Source organism: Nelumbo nucifera, chromosome 5 (genome assembly GCF_055504915.1).
Source record: "Nelumbo nucifera cultivar China Antique chromosome 5, China Antique-T2T, whole genome shotgun sequence".
Classification (NCBI taxonomy): domain Eukaryota; kingdom Viridiplantae; phylum Streptophyta; class Magnoliopsida; order Proteales; family Nelumbonaceae; genus Nelumbo; species Nelumbo nucifera.
In genome coordinates, this window is record NC_142653.1 from 5,876,378 (window position 1) to 5,893,131 (window position 16,754).

General features: G+C 36.0%; 1 protein-coding gene across 1 annotated transcript; it reads right to left on the minus strand.

Moving 5' to 3' along the window:
* Positions 1 to 1,808: 1,808 nt before the first annotated feature.
* On the minus strand, positions 1,809 to 5,562 carry LOC104609118 (receptor-like protein 44). Its single transcript, XM_010275348.3, has 2 exons — positions 4,499 to 5,562; positions 1,809 to 2,722 (listed from the first exon to the last, which is right to left on the minus strand). The coding sequence occupies exon 1, from the start codon at positions 5,349 to 5,351 to the stop codon at positions 4,536 to 4,538; it is 816 nt and encodes a 271-aa protein (XP_010273650.1). The 5' UTR covers positions 5,352 to 5,562; the 3' UTR covers positions 1,809 to 2,722; positions 4,499 to 4,535.
* Positions 5,563 to 16,754: the final 11,192 nt, after the last annotated feature.

The window sequence follows — 16,754 nt, forward strand, 5'->3', positions numbered from 1 at the left end:
TGGGTCAATGGTTAATGGTTCAACCATCATAACAAAAATAAATAAATAATTAATTAATTAAAATAATATAAAATAACTAATAATTCATTAAATGGGTCAGATGGAATCCGCCTAATAGGGATGCAAACGGATTGGGTTGGATTCGAATCGAGGCATATCTCAAGCTAATCCGATAGTACAATAGACCAATCCGACCTGAAAATCCATTTGGATCTCACAAACATCCATTCGAATCCGAATCCTTTAAGGATGTCAGATATCCACAGATTTGATTCGATCCGATTTAATTTATGAAAAAAAATAAAAAATAACAGTTTATAGAAAAACAAAAAAAATGTAATATAAATATATTTTTAAATAAATAATCAGATCGGATCAGGGGGTGATCCAAATGCAATATGATTTTCAACTGGATCTTATTATCTGATATGATCGAAAAATTCAACAGGAAAATATCCAAATCCCACAAAACAGGATTGGATTTTGGACCAAATGGATCATGATCTGATCCGATTCATTTGCACCCCTATTGCCAGGACATATAGATCGTAGGAGAGGGAGAATAAAACTTAGCCATCAAAAAAATGTGGGAGAATAAAACAAAATAGGAGCAGGTTAGTGGTAGGAATGGCAATAGTGTGGGGCGGGGATGAGGAGCCTCTCCCCATCCCCGTCCCCATCCCTGTTAACGGGGACAAAGTTATCCCCATTCCCTGTGATTCTTTATAATGTCAAATATTATGTTTTTGTTTTTTATTTTATTTAAAAGATAAAAATAAAATAATTAAAATTTACAATTTTATTAGAAAAGATTCAAACATATTCAACCATTTTTAAAAATATTAACATATAGACGTATATGTATATATGAATTCGACTATGATATGGAAAAGATATGATATCTGAAAAATGTCTGAGCAATCAATTAGAATCATAAAATGTGGTAGCCAATCAGGTGTTATTTATTAAAATTTATGGATGGATTTTCATTGGTCAAAACTCTTTCGATACCTTGTCTTTCCCGCATGATAAATTTTCTCATGTACATATATACATATATAAACGTATGCATATACATTAGCGGAGATCCCATGGGGTGGGATTTGGGGTCCCCACGGGGCAGGAAGTGCTCTCTCCATCCCCGCACCATCTTCGCCAACGGGGATGAAAAATTTCCCCATCTCCATCCCCACGGGGAAAAATCATCCCCATCCCCGCCCCATTTGGGGTGAATCCCCGATCGAGAAAATTACCATGCCTAGTTAGTGAGGGCAAATGAGTTCAAGAATCAAACCGGCAATGGTCACGATTAATCATGTTAAGATATTTGGAGAAATGGAAAATCAAGTTATCCTTTAGTTTTTTGTTTTTATCAAAATTCATCTGATTTTAATGTTCCCACAAGAATTTTCCCTCCACGTTTCTATTCCTCTTATTTCTCTGTCTAATCAAACATATCCTCAAATTGGATTCAGGCATATCGGACCAAGGCCTAGACAGACATTTGAATGTTTGCAAGGTCAAGGTGGCAAACACTTGATAGGACGGGGGATAGATGCGAGTGTTCAATGTAGGGGGTTATGAATGCAACCCTTATTTAAGGAATTCTTGAGATGACGCTTGTTGAAAATGGGTGGAAATGATAAAATTGTGTGGTCTCCCAGTTCGGTTGTTAAATTTTTGTAAGGTTAGCCTACTTCTTGGCAATGGAGCTCGTTCATAACTCAAAGTGAGGCTGGTTCAATATCCTCTATGGACAAGGAATTTGGATTCTTCTTTGGAAAATCTCTGTTTTAGTCTCAAAATTTACTCCAGGTGGAGGGGCGCCCACGTAAAACTTTTATTAGCCATTTTCAAAAGGAAAAGCCAGAAACACAAGGGAGGACTTGGAGTACAAAGAGCATTTCCTCACAATTTCACCCAAACCCCACAAAGAAAAGAATACCCCACAGCGATACATTAAAAGCCATATCATTCTAAACCTAGGAAAGTAAAAAAGACCCGGCTTATCTTCTGAAGCAGATATTTAACATGAGGGGCCACCTTCGAGGGAGAATAATACCAAGTTCTCAATTCACAATCTTTCTTATAGAGGCGTTGTCACAATGGATTAAGCTATCAAAGAGAACCTCTTCAAGCGTACAGTAGTTCATTCCCTCATTTGCTCTCTTTGTGAAAGAGACAGTGAATCTATCTTGCACGCCCTCGTGTTGATGATACTGATGTTCCCCTTTCATGCAAGCTGGTTTAATAATTGATGCAAGAAGAAGAATCAAGGTAAATGTTGGTGGTAGTTTTTTTTCAAGTTTAATAAAGTTAATATTGGTTATTTGCTTTGGAGATGATGATGGTGTCTGTTGGGTAGGAAAGGGTGGTCCTTGCAAGGTGCAATTGCAGATTTAAGAGCTTTAAAGGTGGTTAGAACTTAGAAGTCTGGATTTCAAGCATGTGATTGTTGAGAGTGATAATCTACGGCTCATCTAAGGCCTAAGAATCCATACTGAATTCATGTTTACAGGGAAATCATGCTTTTGTTCAAAGACATCTTTTCGTTTGTAAGGTTCAATTCAATGGAGTCGTAGGAAATTAAATGAAGCAGGTGATGATCCAGTCAAACCTGGCATCATTTCTGGTTATCATTTTGTGGAAGCCTTTCCCAGTCTGAATGTCGGATGCTTTATCTTGTGATTGGAAGTGGAGGAAGTACTTCATAGTTGTCTCCCTGTTTCGAATTCATAATGATCTGGTTAAAAAACATACATATCCTTAAGTTCAATCTGCAAATAAAATCGTTGAATTTATGATTTTACAGAGAAATAGCACCTCTTTCTTGTTCCTTTCTCCGTTGCCATGGTTTAAGTCAAAACCAGAGCAGAGGATCATGATTAGTGACAAGACATTTTTTCCAATAAACCAGACAATGAAATCGACATTATTATAACTGTATGTGGAGAGAAAGTGCAGTTAGTTTGTATATTGGTCTAAGAGAGAAAGAAAAAGGGGAATTGGAAAGAAGCCTAGAACAACGTACCCTGCAGACCACAATCATGGTCCATTACACAGCCAACAGAAATCATCCATTAACGCTTCCACACAAAGCAAGCAAAGGAATGCTAGAATGCGGATTTTCTGCTGGGGGTACTGCAAAGCCACTGCCACTGCCATCTTTTATATCCTTCAACCTCAAGAGTTGAGCTTTGAGCTCATCATCTTTTTTCTTTTCTTTTCTTTTTTCAGGAACAATATGTAAATGTTTTTGCAGCCTTTGATTTTAACTTGAAGCCTAAGAAATATAATTTTCTCTAGTTTACCCATTTCTTTTTGTTGTGATCTCTAGGGAGATCACCGCCAGGCGCCGGGTTTTCTGCCACATTGCAGGCGGCTTTCGGCCACAGACTGAATCGTCTAAACGGCACTATGACATGGAAAGCTCGCTCTGTGACGTTGTTGTAGAATGAACCCATTTCAATTTTCAGCCGTATTCAGATAAAGCACAATCCCCTCTCTGTAATTGTAATCTCTTTATCTTCTTACTTTTAAATTCGTTTTACATTTCTATAAAAATTACTGCACATTTCTATTACATTCCACAGAAGCTCCATTCATAATAAGATTACTGCAACTTCTTATCCTATCTAAACTTGTAGATGTTGTTACCCAAAAGATTTTCCTGTCCGCTACGGATTGCAAACTTTCAGCCCTACCAAACTAACTAGTCAAGGACAGTGAGGTCCCCCTTTAAAGCTTAAATCATGTCTGAATTGTTCGACTACTGGGGATCCACTGAACCATGTTATGGGTCCCACTGACCGGACAATGTAGCCAGGTATAACCGGTCCGATCAACCACCCCCCTTCTTTCCTTTTTCTTTCTCGTCAGTCATGCCTATTGCCAAAGTCCCCAGCCCAAAAATAGAAAAAAGAAAATTTGTTTCCATCTCCAATTCTGGAGAACAACCTTTCCCACCTCCAGACGGATCAGACGCATTCAGTGATCCAATTCTCCACTCCTACAATCTCACATTACAAAACCACGCAACTCCATAGCATAAAATTCCTTGAATTTATGATTTTTTCACAGAATAGAAACGGTATACACTATACAGGCAGCTAATTGAGCTTTCAGCTCACATAACTCTAACAAAGAGAAGGGGGAACTCATCTACACCAACTTACAAAAAGGGATCTAGTCTACTACAGTTGTTTAGAAGAAAAATATATACATAAAGAAATCCAAAGAAGCACTGAATGTAAAAGCAACAGGCAATTCAGAGTATCAAGTACTGTTTGAATGAGATATAGGTGGTAACCGTATTTGCATTAGCAATCCATGCCTCAATTAGTTTACATTGTTGAGTAAAACAAAAAATCAAGGCAAAAATACAAATGGTTAAAAAAACCCAACAACAAAAAACCCAAGGGGGAAAAAAAGAACAAGTACTCACATCCTCTTTTTCTCTAATCTCAAATTGAATTACACCGGATTCATCGAATCGTACCTGGAATTACTGGTTCGTATCTCTCAACTAATGCATGTTAATAATCAGGCATAAGCTGACTGATCTTCCCTTCTTCACCAGCTATCCCCTGCTCTGTAACCCTCAACCAAATACAGACGGCAGTAAAACTAAGCACCAAGCTCAAGAATCCACTTCCTAAACCGATTCCTACGATGGCCATCACGGACAACCCTTTTGTCTTCAACGGCGGCAAAGGGTAGCCATAAAGGTCCTTGTTTCCTTGAAAGGAGCTGGCATTGAACCTGGGCAAATTCCCAGTTCGGTTTCCCAGCGTAGAAGGGATAGGGCCGGAGAGCCGATTATTGGAAACATCGAAAGCCGATAGCCTGGCTAGCATACCCAATTGCTGGGGAATCGGTCCGGTGAGCTGATTGTCATGGAGATCTATAACGTTGAGATAAGCACACATTGCGAGCTGAGGGGGGATATCGCCGGTGAGTTGGTTTGAGGAGAGATTGAGGACAGCGAGATTGACGAGCAATTGGAGATCAGGGGGGATGGGTCCGGTGAGGAAGTTAGAAGAGAGGTCGAGAGCTTGAAGGTTAGTGCAGTTGGAGAGGAAAGGGGAGATGTATCCTCTGAGAGAGAGGTTGGAGAGTGAGAGCTTGTAGATGCGACCGTTGTTGCAAGTTGCGCCTTGAAGGTAAGAGTTGAAGCCGCTACATGGATTGGCGAAGGTGGTTTTGGTCCAGTTCTTAAGGCTGTTTGTAGGGTCTTGAAGGGATTGTCTTAGGTTTGTGAGGCAGGCTTCGTCGTATGGATCGGATGAAGATGGTGGGAGATGGGCGTACATTACACAGAAGAACAGAAATAATGCAGCATACAACCCCATTTCAGATTGAGACTCGACAAAGAAACCGATTCTTTCCCCCCTTTTTTATGTTTGGTTTGTAGTTGATATTGTGTTTTTTCCTTTTTTTATTGGTGATGGTGGTGGTGGGGGTGCCTCTTTCTTCTACTTCTACTTGGACTTCTTCCTGGTTCGGCTCACGCTAGCTAGCGCAGTAACAGAGGGAATGCGAAATGTATGAGTATTTTATTCAGTTGGGGTTTTGAACTTTTGATAAATAACCAATTAGGTGTTATTATATATTTAATAACACCAATGAAATCACCCCTTCCCCCCGTGATTTTAATAAATAATAACACCTAATTGGTTATTACTAGTTTTATGATACCGGTTCATTGGTTTTTTGGTATCATTGTGGAACCCGGTTGATTGGTTGGTTACCACGTTAACCAATCAAAATCAAAATCAAAATCCCCCATGATGAATTGGTTACCACTTACCACTTCAAATTCTAAGGTACATGGCTGAATGGTTTATATATTACAGTGTGATGCCTCATGATTCTTTTATTGTTTTTCTTTAAAATAAAAAACGGAAGCATAGTAGCATACCGTGAAAAGCATACATCTTTAAAAAGACAAGATGGACCCTGTATGTGTACTTGTATTGTCGTCATAATAAGGATATTCCTTTGTCTTTTCACAAAAGAATGTATACCTCGATGTGCCCAAATCATTTTCATGATGGGATGTGCATTTTTTATTTGTGGGGTTCCAAACTTCCAAGACCAAGATGAAAGCAGTCAGCGCAACAATTGCTGAAAAGATGGAGATTGGAGCCGGATGAGTCTTCATGGTCTGGGAGAGGAAGAGGACTGGAGGAGGGAGGCTTTCTTTCCTTCTTCTTTGGTTGAAACTTGAAAGAATACACATACCTACATACAATATATTGCAGCAGATCTCAGTTTGATTTAAAACTTGAAACTTGTTCGACTCAGTTTGGAAGGAGTACAAATGCAAATTTGTACAAAACCTTGTATTTTATATTATTTATTTGTATTTGTACTCTTTCCAAACTAAGCCAAAGGACAAATTTGAACAGAAATAGGTGGTGTGCATCTCACTCTCACATGCTTATCTCACCGCCTTTGATTTACTTCTCCTTGTCGCTTTCCAGTGTTCGCGGCCAACATGTAAACAGACGGGCTGTTTAAACTTGTATGCAATAAAACAATACTTAAATGGTGTTTGATAAGAAAAATCAACTCGACAATTTTACTTTTGACGGATGAAAATATCGAATTTACTTTGGACAGTCGATAAAGAAATTTCCGCACCCTGAATGATTTTAGGGTTTAGAAAGCAAATAAACTCTCTATAGCTTAGTCTTAGGAAGGGAGAGATATTTGAGTGGTGATCCAATGGTAATAATTTTAGAAAATGAGACAAAAATAAAAGAAAAATAAGAGAGTGATGTAAACTACCATATGCATCTTCTTAGATCAGGAAAAAACACGACGTACTAGGTTCCACCACTTAGTACCCACCCGAACCAACGAGTCCAATTCCGCTGGAGGGGAGTTGGTGGTATACCAAACACACATATCACCCCAATTGTTATAATTACATCTTTATCTTTCATGAAAAATAAAATAAAATGAAAAACCACTCCAACTAAGCTGTGAACACTGATATAAACAAGGTCAAGTCTAGTGGGCAACCTCACACGTCCTTATTGCTGTGTTTGGTTGTAATGCGAATTTATTTGCACTCATATAAAATCATAGTAGTTCAAATGATTTTGGTGCAAATTAAGATTTATTTTATTTTGTTTGATTGTAATAACATCTCAAACAGAACAAAGTAAAATTCAAAACAAAATTAAATCAGAATTTGCATTCTTTTCATTTGCACTCCTATGCATTTGTACTAATGTAAATAAAATTATACTGTAACCAAACAGCCTATATGAATCTCCACAAAACGTCAAACTAACTAAGGATGCAAACGGATCTGTTTAGATTTGAACTAGGGTATATTCAAATCCAATTTGACACTGTTCATGTCGGATCCGAAGATCCGATTGGATCTGAATTCGAATCCTATCGGATCTTTGAATCTTTGGATCTGATTTAATCCAACTTGTTTTCTTTAAAAATTAATAAATTATTAAAAAAAATAAAATATACCAATTGAAGTAAAGAAAAAACAAAACATACAAATATTTTTTAATTATTTTCGTCATATATATATATACATGCTTTTTTTTTAAATAAATAATATAACAAATTTATAAAAATATAATATATTTATAAATAAATAAATAACATATATAAATATTTATATTTATAAATATATAATACATCAGGTCGAATCTTTTCAGATTGGATAGGGGGTGATTCGAATTTGACCAAATAAGATAGGATGAGATCATGATCCGATCCATTTACACTCCTAAAACTAACCCATTTTATCCTCACAAATACTAACTAATCTCACAGCACGTTGCAGCCATTGAAAACATCTTCTCATGAACAATATCAAGTATGAAAGATGTTTTTTCAATACACAGCTGAAAACGCTGTGAGGAGCAAATCTGGATTTTAAATTGTTGCATCACTCCTGACCCAGAGGTGTCACTGAACCCGGTGCACCTCTTCTTGCAGGTAGATAGCACTTCCATATTGGGAAATCGGATTCAGTTTTTACAAAATCATTTTCACACGGTGCTCACAACTATTTGTAGATATGCATTGAAAATATCTCCTAATAAATAAAAACATACAAATATGGAGATATTCCCGATATACCGCTCTAAAGACGGTATGAGCACTGTTTTATAAGAAGTGAATCCGGTCTCCCATGTTGGCCTAAGGCGGGCCCAAGCCCAAGGGCCCTCACTAACATTTTATTTGTTGTGGTTATGCAAACTGCCAAACTGTAGGGATTTCACAGTTATTCCTTCCTTAATTATATGACTAGTGACTACTGTCTTTAAGTGCTTATCCTCCCTACCATGGTCCATGGCTTTCAAGTTTCAACCCCTTTTTGGCTCGGCCGACCACAGCAGTCAAACCGTTGAACCATTGACCAAAGCTGTTAATTTATTTAATAATAATAATAATAAATTATTAATTATTTAATAGTAAATAATAAATTAATTAGTAAATAAAAAAAAGTAATTAATTAATTAACAAATAAGGGGAGACAAGTACAAAATAAACAATAAATATGCAAATTCTCTTGTGCTTGACGGATTTCCTTTTCCATCCTCCACGGATCACGACAGCATTGACAAATTTAAAGGGTGTAGTGTAGTGGAGGTAGGTAGAGACACAATCCATTCAGAAAATGGGACAACGTCACGCTTGGAGTGTGGGCCTTGAATGCGACCCATTTGTGCACCAGGGCCCCAGGCCTCTCCAAGTGCAAGTTTTGGATTCATTTGTTGTGTAAGCAGTCGGACTTGGACCCAGTGGCTTTGCTTTTATGAGTTATGGCTCACCAGAGATGCATGAAAAAAACTTATTAAGACCCCTAATCAAAATCATATCCTCAGCTTGTTAAAGTTATGTGACACCAAATGGGTCACATGCTATGTATATGTGTTGTTGCCTGTTTGGAATTTAAGGACTCGGATCTGGAGCGGACCCATCTAAACCGGTGCCAAACACCCATTAAGTGTTTCGAGTTTAAATATGAATTTTTTATTGGGTTGAAACCGTTTTTAACTTAAAACATTCATAAAATGTTTCATTAGGTCCATCAGCTGCCATTGGAAGAAACAGTCCAATGCCTTGATCCTTAATTGGCATTGGTATCCTATGTGGCAGGCAGTGTAGAGATATATTCTGATGCATCCTATATTTGCAAAGATGGATTATGGATATACACCAGCAACCACCCATATACTTCTAGAACCGTTAAATCTACATCTAGATGTTAATCTATGGTTAGTAATGAGCCAACCATTGGATGAGAGACCAATACAATAGGGTGGTATCACATTGAATATAAATATTTCATTTAGACATTTGAGGTAACAATGCCAATATCAAACACGTGCACTACTGCTCAAAAACATTTGTTCAACACCTAATGGCATAAGTACTAACCAAACAAGTTTCATGTCAAAATACAGTTTCTACTGGAACGTTTTGGGTTGATCGCATATGCCTATTTCAACCATATATAAACAGCCTCAAATAATAATTGTATGCTAATTTATATTGATAATTGGGTTGATCGCATATGCCTATTTCAACCCAAAATAATTTAGGTATAAACAGCAATGGTACCAAACACAATTTAAATGTTTGAGCCTGAAGTGGAAGTGGAAATGGTACCAAACACAATCTTAGTATGGTGTTGAAAGTTGAGATTCTAGCCCTTGTAAAAATAGAAGACCCAATGATTAAAGTATCGGTATTGAGTATCGTATCTAACAACTTGGATACAGATATGTTCTAGAAATGTATGGATACGGACGAATGATTTGGATACGCTAAGTAAACACATAGAAATTCCATAAATATATTAATAACACCAAATTTAAAATCAAATAACCACAAATAATGTATAAATACCTAGTTAATGTATATTTTAATGGTATGTATAAAAAAATATATTATAATTAATATGTCAAGATGCATAAATATCATACAATTTTATAGATTATGCATCAATCAAGAGTTCAAGACACATAAAATATGTACATATTTTATTTTAATTATTATATCAATTATTTTCTATTTTATTATTTCTTACTTTTTTACATTAACAAAAGAGTCAACAAAATATTAAATTCTCAAATGTAAATTAAAATATCAATTAATAATTTATAAAAAATATAATTTCAATTTAAAATATATCAAATTTGTTAAAATTTCTAATATATATATATATATATATAAATTAAAAATTGTATTATATATAAGTTGCAAATTCTTAATTGCTAATATAATTATAACATTATTAGTATTTTTTGTTTCTATAGCTTTTCTAAAATTAAAAACCATTGTTGGTATAACTTTTTATTGGTAGAATTGATAGAATCTATTTAATATTATATTCCCAAATATTTTGTAAACATTTTTTTTTTGTAAATATTTAATATGTTGTTGTTTAATGTGAGGTAGATTAAAATATTAATTAATAATATATATATATATATATATTAATTTTAAGTATTAAAATAATTATTCTATTATTAATATTTTTATTTACATACATTTCTTGAGATGAAAATCATTTTTTGATTTTAATGTGAATTTGATAAGTTATTTATTTGATTATTGTATTAGTTTATAGAATAACAATTTTTAATATTATTCTTTTAATTTTTAGTAAGAATTGTTAAATATAGTATTTAATAAAATTAATTGTATTTCAATAATCAGCATGAGAGTCAAGTTGGATAAATGTGTAGGGAGACTTGGGTTCAAATCGCCCCTCCCTCAAAATCTATTTTTAAGAAAAAGGCGTGGCTGCACGGTGTACAACCTATACCCCAAAACCTTCCTCAAAAATCAAAATCCTTGAGAAGACATCTGTTTTGATACATTTACAAAACCTTTTTTCTCATCCACCTACACCCACAACCCCACATGGTCCATCAGGTTAGATAACCGTCTGTCAAATTGGATTCTGTTGAAAAGAGAGAGAGCGTAGTACGTCGTGAAATGGTGGTACAATCGCAAAGTGACTGATCAGAAAAAACGGGCTGAGGACTTCCTGGGAGGAGTCAGGACCCACCACCACCAGAGAGATGACTTAACGTCTAACGGGATAGAAATAGAAGAATTAATCATCTCATATAACCATTTCAATGATTTGACCGCGGGGTGTTGTTGATTATCTTCTTACCTGTCTCAGACTCAGACCACAAATGCTGAAGCAAATGGTTTACCACATTCTTCTGAACCACCAACTGAGTAGTGAGCGCTTCCTTGTCCTCAGTGTCCCTCCCCTCCTATTCCTACAATCCTCTGTATAATAAAACTCACAATACTTCTTGATCTTCAGCTGCTTTCACCGAATTAATGAAAATCCAAAATGGGTGCTTCTACAGCTGCAACAGGATGGATACAAATGTCAAACGTTAAACTACTGTAATGACAAATCCCCTAAATACATGGGATCTACAGTCATTCAATCTCTCACTAGCTAGGCCCATGCTTATACTTTTTGAGATATTGTCATTGGTTCCACCGCCACCTACGCTGCCATTGTTCAGTTAATCCGAATTAATCCTAATTCCATTAAAGGTTAATGGAACTGTGAGCACATATTTAAAACTGAACTGAATCACAATAAATGTGGATGATCAAACCAACCAATTAACCCACTGATTCGGTTTGGCATTACAAACAAAAACAAAAAACAAAGACAGACATTCAATAATCATTCAGTTGGTCTACCATTCCTGGTGGGGCAAATCAATCAGACGTCACAGACTTTGGATAAGGTGCGCTTCATCATCACGTGGACAAGGATGAGTGAAGTTGCATGGAACTTTCGGTTTTGCTGATTTCATTGATTGGATGAGAAAATCCTTTATATTCTAATTTCAATTGCTTGTTTTTGCTTTTCCAGCCATGGCTTCCTATGTTAAAATTCTACGAAACCGTGCATGCAATTCAATGTTCACCAGTTTGCATGATCTCAACTCTCAAGGAAGGGAGTATGATATGGCTTTTCCAATTCCAATTCTAATTCTAATTGTTCAGAATTTTATCCCTACTTTTGGTAGAATGATATTCTTTCATTTGAAGAAATAACCATTCCCTCCCTTCTTTTGGGAATGAAATTTCATTTCAATTGAATATAATTTTCATTTCAATTCTTATCCGAATCAGATTATAGGAATAAATCATTCTAATTTCAAAGTATTTCGATTTCAGTTCTGATTGTGATTTCAACTGTAAACCCTAAAAGTAGTGGAAGCACCATAAAGGACAAGCATGCAATGCAGCGCCTACTGGCGCAACAATCAAACAGGTGGGTAATAATTACAATGAAGTGCAAAGTGCAAACAACTTAGGCTATACTAGTTCCTTGAACGAGTACCAGTCTTTGGACATTTCTGTTCCGCCAAAGAAAGAAGCAGTGACAGTGGAATTCGGATTAGCTGAATGTGAAACCAATGATGAGGTTCCAGTCAGTAACAAATTCATGGACCCCTACTGTAAAAGATCATTGGTTCTGCAGCCCACTAAACAGTTAAACCTTTGATTAGGCAGCAAATCCAGTGACGCCACGACTTGGTTGTTGTTTCGATCACCAAGTTGTTCCGGCTTTTTTTTCTCGACTTTCTTACCAGCTGTAAACTCTGCAACCATTCTTTTTATTGACTTTCGTATCAGCTGTAAATAAACGATCTCTGCAAACATTCTTTTTCTTGACTTTCGTATCAGCTGTAAATAAACGATCTCCGCAAACATTCTTTTCTTGACTTTCGTATCAGCTGTAAATAAATGATCTCTGCAAACATTTTTTTCTTGATTTTCTTACCAGCTGTAAATAAATGATCTCTGCAACCATTTCATCAATAATAACGTAAATACAAAGGAAGACTAAAATGTGACATTTCTGATAGCCTAAAAATTGATTAACCTCTCGATTATATTATAGATTAGTTCATTAACCACACTTGGTACTTCAAGGGCAGGGCCATTATATCCAAATTAAAGGTCATATCTGAAATCCCATTTCTTGAACCCAGATGCCCCGAATATGCAATCAAATACCTCACCAACAGAGTAGTGCTCTGAAGATGGCGTGAAACAAATAAACTACTTCACAGCTCAGAAAAGCTGTCACCATGGTCATTATAGGTGCTGGGCAGACTGAATGCTAAGGCTGCAATTGAGATTCACACAGCCCATGATCTTTGATTTATAAATGGTTCAGTTCTCAAAATCAAAAGTTTTGCCAATTTCGTCTGAAATATTTCCCATATGCATGAGTTCAACAAAACAGAACTATCCCATAATGCTGCTAATTCACACTCTTCCTGTCGTTTTAAACATGGTTTTTGAACCCAACGGTTGGACTCGTTTACCCCAGGAATTATTCAGGCAATCGGTTCTGTTTTACTCCAAACCAAATCTCTGGCTAAAAATCATTGACCTGGGTGGTCGAATTGCCAACCCGCTCAAACGGTTTTAAGCTATATTTTTATTTTTATTATTTTTTTAATTTTTTTGTCAAAATGGGCCATCCATTTAAATCAGACGGTCGAACCATCAGCCCAAAAACTAGTGGCCAGAATAATCTGTTCCAAATCGTTTTTTAAAACATTGGTTTTAAATACCTTTCACGCATTTCAGACCAAATATAGTTAGCCTCTTTCTTCCATTCCCTACTGAACCACCCAAACATATCAGTTGCTGAGAACTGTCATTTTGTAAGGGCTATAACTGAACAAACCAGCTAACACACCAACGAGCCAGCCTTCGGTTGATATATAACGATTCTCATTGGTTAAGTGACAACAGACTGAATGAACTATGAGTAGAAATGTGATTCACCAATAACCTGAATTGCGACAATTAGACTGCTGCCTCCATCAGTAGCAAATTTACAAATTTTTCTCAGAAAATACTTGCATGAAAGATGCTGGTCAGGAGCCAAATCTTTCCTTTTCATATTCTTTTGCTTCTGTTATCTGTTTATCCACAGAAACAAGGTCCAGATCAAGGTTCAAAGTATTGATATGTATCGGCCCATATCGACCAATACGTATCGTTCCGGAACTCCTCCGATATGCTCATATAGTGGGTATATCAGGAGTCTGACCGGTTCAGGAGATGAAGGAGCCCTAAACCAGCCCCCCTGAACCGGTTTCAGAAAATAAATAAAAAAACTAAAAAAAACAGTATCGATTCACCCAATATGCCCATACTGGCGTATCAATATTTTGAACCTTGATCCAGATAACATTAAATTCGCCAAAGTTGACATTAGTAGGTTTTCCACTTGCGAATACTCCCTTTCTTTCCTGTCATCTCTTTCTAAGTTTGTTGTTAGACAAATTGGTACCATGTAACTTCCACAGCCAAACTTGTTAACATTTTGCTCATTTATTTTATTTGTTATATTCAAACATTTGATCAAGGTTCAAAATATCGATATTATTATTTTTAATTATTTTTATTTTTTTTTCTGAAACCGGTTCAAAGCCGGTTTAAGGCTCCTCTATCCCCTGAATCGGTCAGACCCCCGATACACCCACTATAAGAGCATATCGAAGGGGTCCTGAAACGATACGTATTAGCTGATACAGGCCAATACATGTCAATACTTCGAACCTCGCATTTTAATGTCTAAACTCAGATGTTACATCTCCATACAATTATTAATCTTCAATAGTACATTCCACTCCTTTGCCTTACATCCTGATGATTTTCTGAATGAACTCTATATTGCAAGGACCAAACAATGTCAAATTCTGATTTTATTCTTTCCTTGATTGGATAGATTCAACATTTCTAATCCACCATGTACCATGAGTTTGATATTTTTCTACACAAAGTTTTTAGGTAGTCCTTATTTTAGGTTGTACCCAAAAAAAAAGCAGTTCATCAACTCTTAACACATTATGTCTTTCAAAGAGTTTAATGGAGACAACAGTCCTAGTGGCACTTACTTGGCTAATGGAATTTCTAATGGCCATTGCAATGCTGATGCAACAATTGAACACTCCTATAGCGGCTACAAATGTAGGAAAGTTAAGATGATGTAGAAATCCTACAAGTCAGATTACACGGCTGGATTTTTATTTTTTAGGGTTAAAATAGTAATTGAAAACCATATTTGATGTAAGACAGCCCAGAAATTTCTTGACAGAGACAAATAACATCAAAAGTGCCATCAGAAATAAATGCTAGAGAACCTCCACCGAGTTATTAAAAGAGGTAGATTACCTGGAATTTTTAAAAGGCTCAAAATGCTGAAAAGTTGTAATAGAAAGAAACCACCACATCTATTCATGTTGGAAAGGACAAAATGAGATAAAGCTCTTGGACATCATACAACTAAAGTAGAGAATTTTCAGACAATTAGAGAGGTATTAATGACAGGAGGCTCACCCTAAGTTTGGGCTAGGATAAGAGTCCGAGTAATAAAACAAAGCCACAAAATAATTTCACCATCAAGATTGAGAATAAAGTAAGACAACCAATAAAAGAGTAGAAGGTTTGTATAAAATTTCTGCAATTCAAGAAATGATGTAAATCGTATGAACTTCAGCCCTTGATTATACAGAAAAGGGCATTGTTTAGTACCATGAAAAATCTCAAGATGCCAAAGGAGTTGCAAATGGATGGGTTGGATGAAGGGTGAAGGACAACCATTAGTAACCCAAATTTCTATTGTATACATAGGTTTCAAGTTTCAACCCAAATTATCCGACTTAACCCACCAATGTTGACCCATTTAAATATTTAAACCTACGTAAATACATCCTTATCATGGAAAAAATAGGGATAACAATAACCCAAATGGATAACCATTCCATGTAATTGCCTGCCAAAAAAAAAAAAACTTTCATCATCTTGACCCAAATGGATAACCATAACCCAACCTAACACAGCCCTTTTCAATTGACCCATTTGATTGCTCAACTCGTATTCCACCCACATCTAAAATGGATGAGTATGGGTAGGTTGTAACTTGTAAGTGGATGGTTTGGATGTTTTTCAAGTGGTTGGTTCAGAAATTGCCAGCAATATATGAGAATACATATAAAAAAAAGCTGGAAGTCCAAGTTCACTCCATCCATCCCAAAACACCAGATAGCTAGGGGGCCAGCATAATGGCCTTTTGGCCCTCAGTTATATAGTAAAGGGGTAGGTCTATTTCCTTCCTTTGGCTGCTAGTCTCACACGATAAAGATTTTTATCAACTTAACTGATGCGACATTCCAATTACAGATCCTGGGTCATCATAAGGATGCAAAAGCTTTCTGGTCATGCCAAAAGTCAAGACATTTAAACATGTTCTAAGCTCCAACACATGCAAACAATGCTACAAGAATAGTTGTCAACGGATTGCTTAGGTGATAAAGCATTTTTCACCTTAGTTTTTTTCCAAACGAATGCATTAATTTTCTGTTTACTGTAAAGGTAAAGAGGTAAAAGGAAATTGCAAAATAACAATTTTCAATTCAAAGAACCACAAAAAGAGTAAATAATCTGTTTATAACGATAGACCTCTTCTTCTACTTTTCTCTCAACCTCTTCTTCACTCTATTCATTCTTTCCTCTTTTTCATTGCAATTAAAACACATAGATAAACACTCCTTAACTCTACCACATTCAACATAAATAAGGGCTCTATCATCTTGTTTGTTTTTGTCATTTTCATACCTATAATCTCTTTGTACCTCCCTCACGTATTAAAAGAATAGGGGCTCCAAACTGTTTTTTATTTTTTATTTTTTTTC

Excerpts from the sequence above, each read along its gene's own strand:
- LOC104609118 (XM_010275348.3), bottom strand. The coding sequence starts at position 5,351 with ATGGGGTTGTATGCTGCATTATTTCTGTTCTTCTGTGTAATGTACGCC.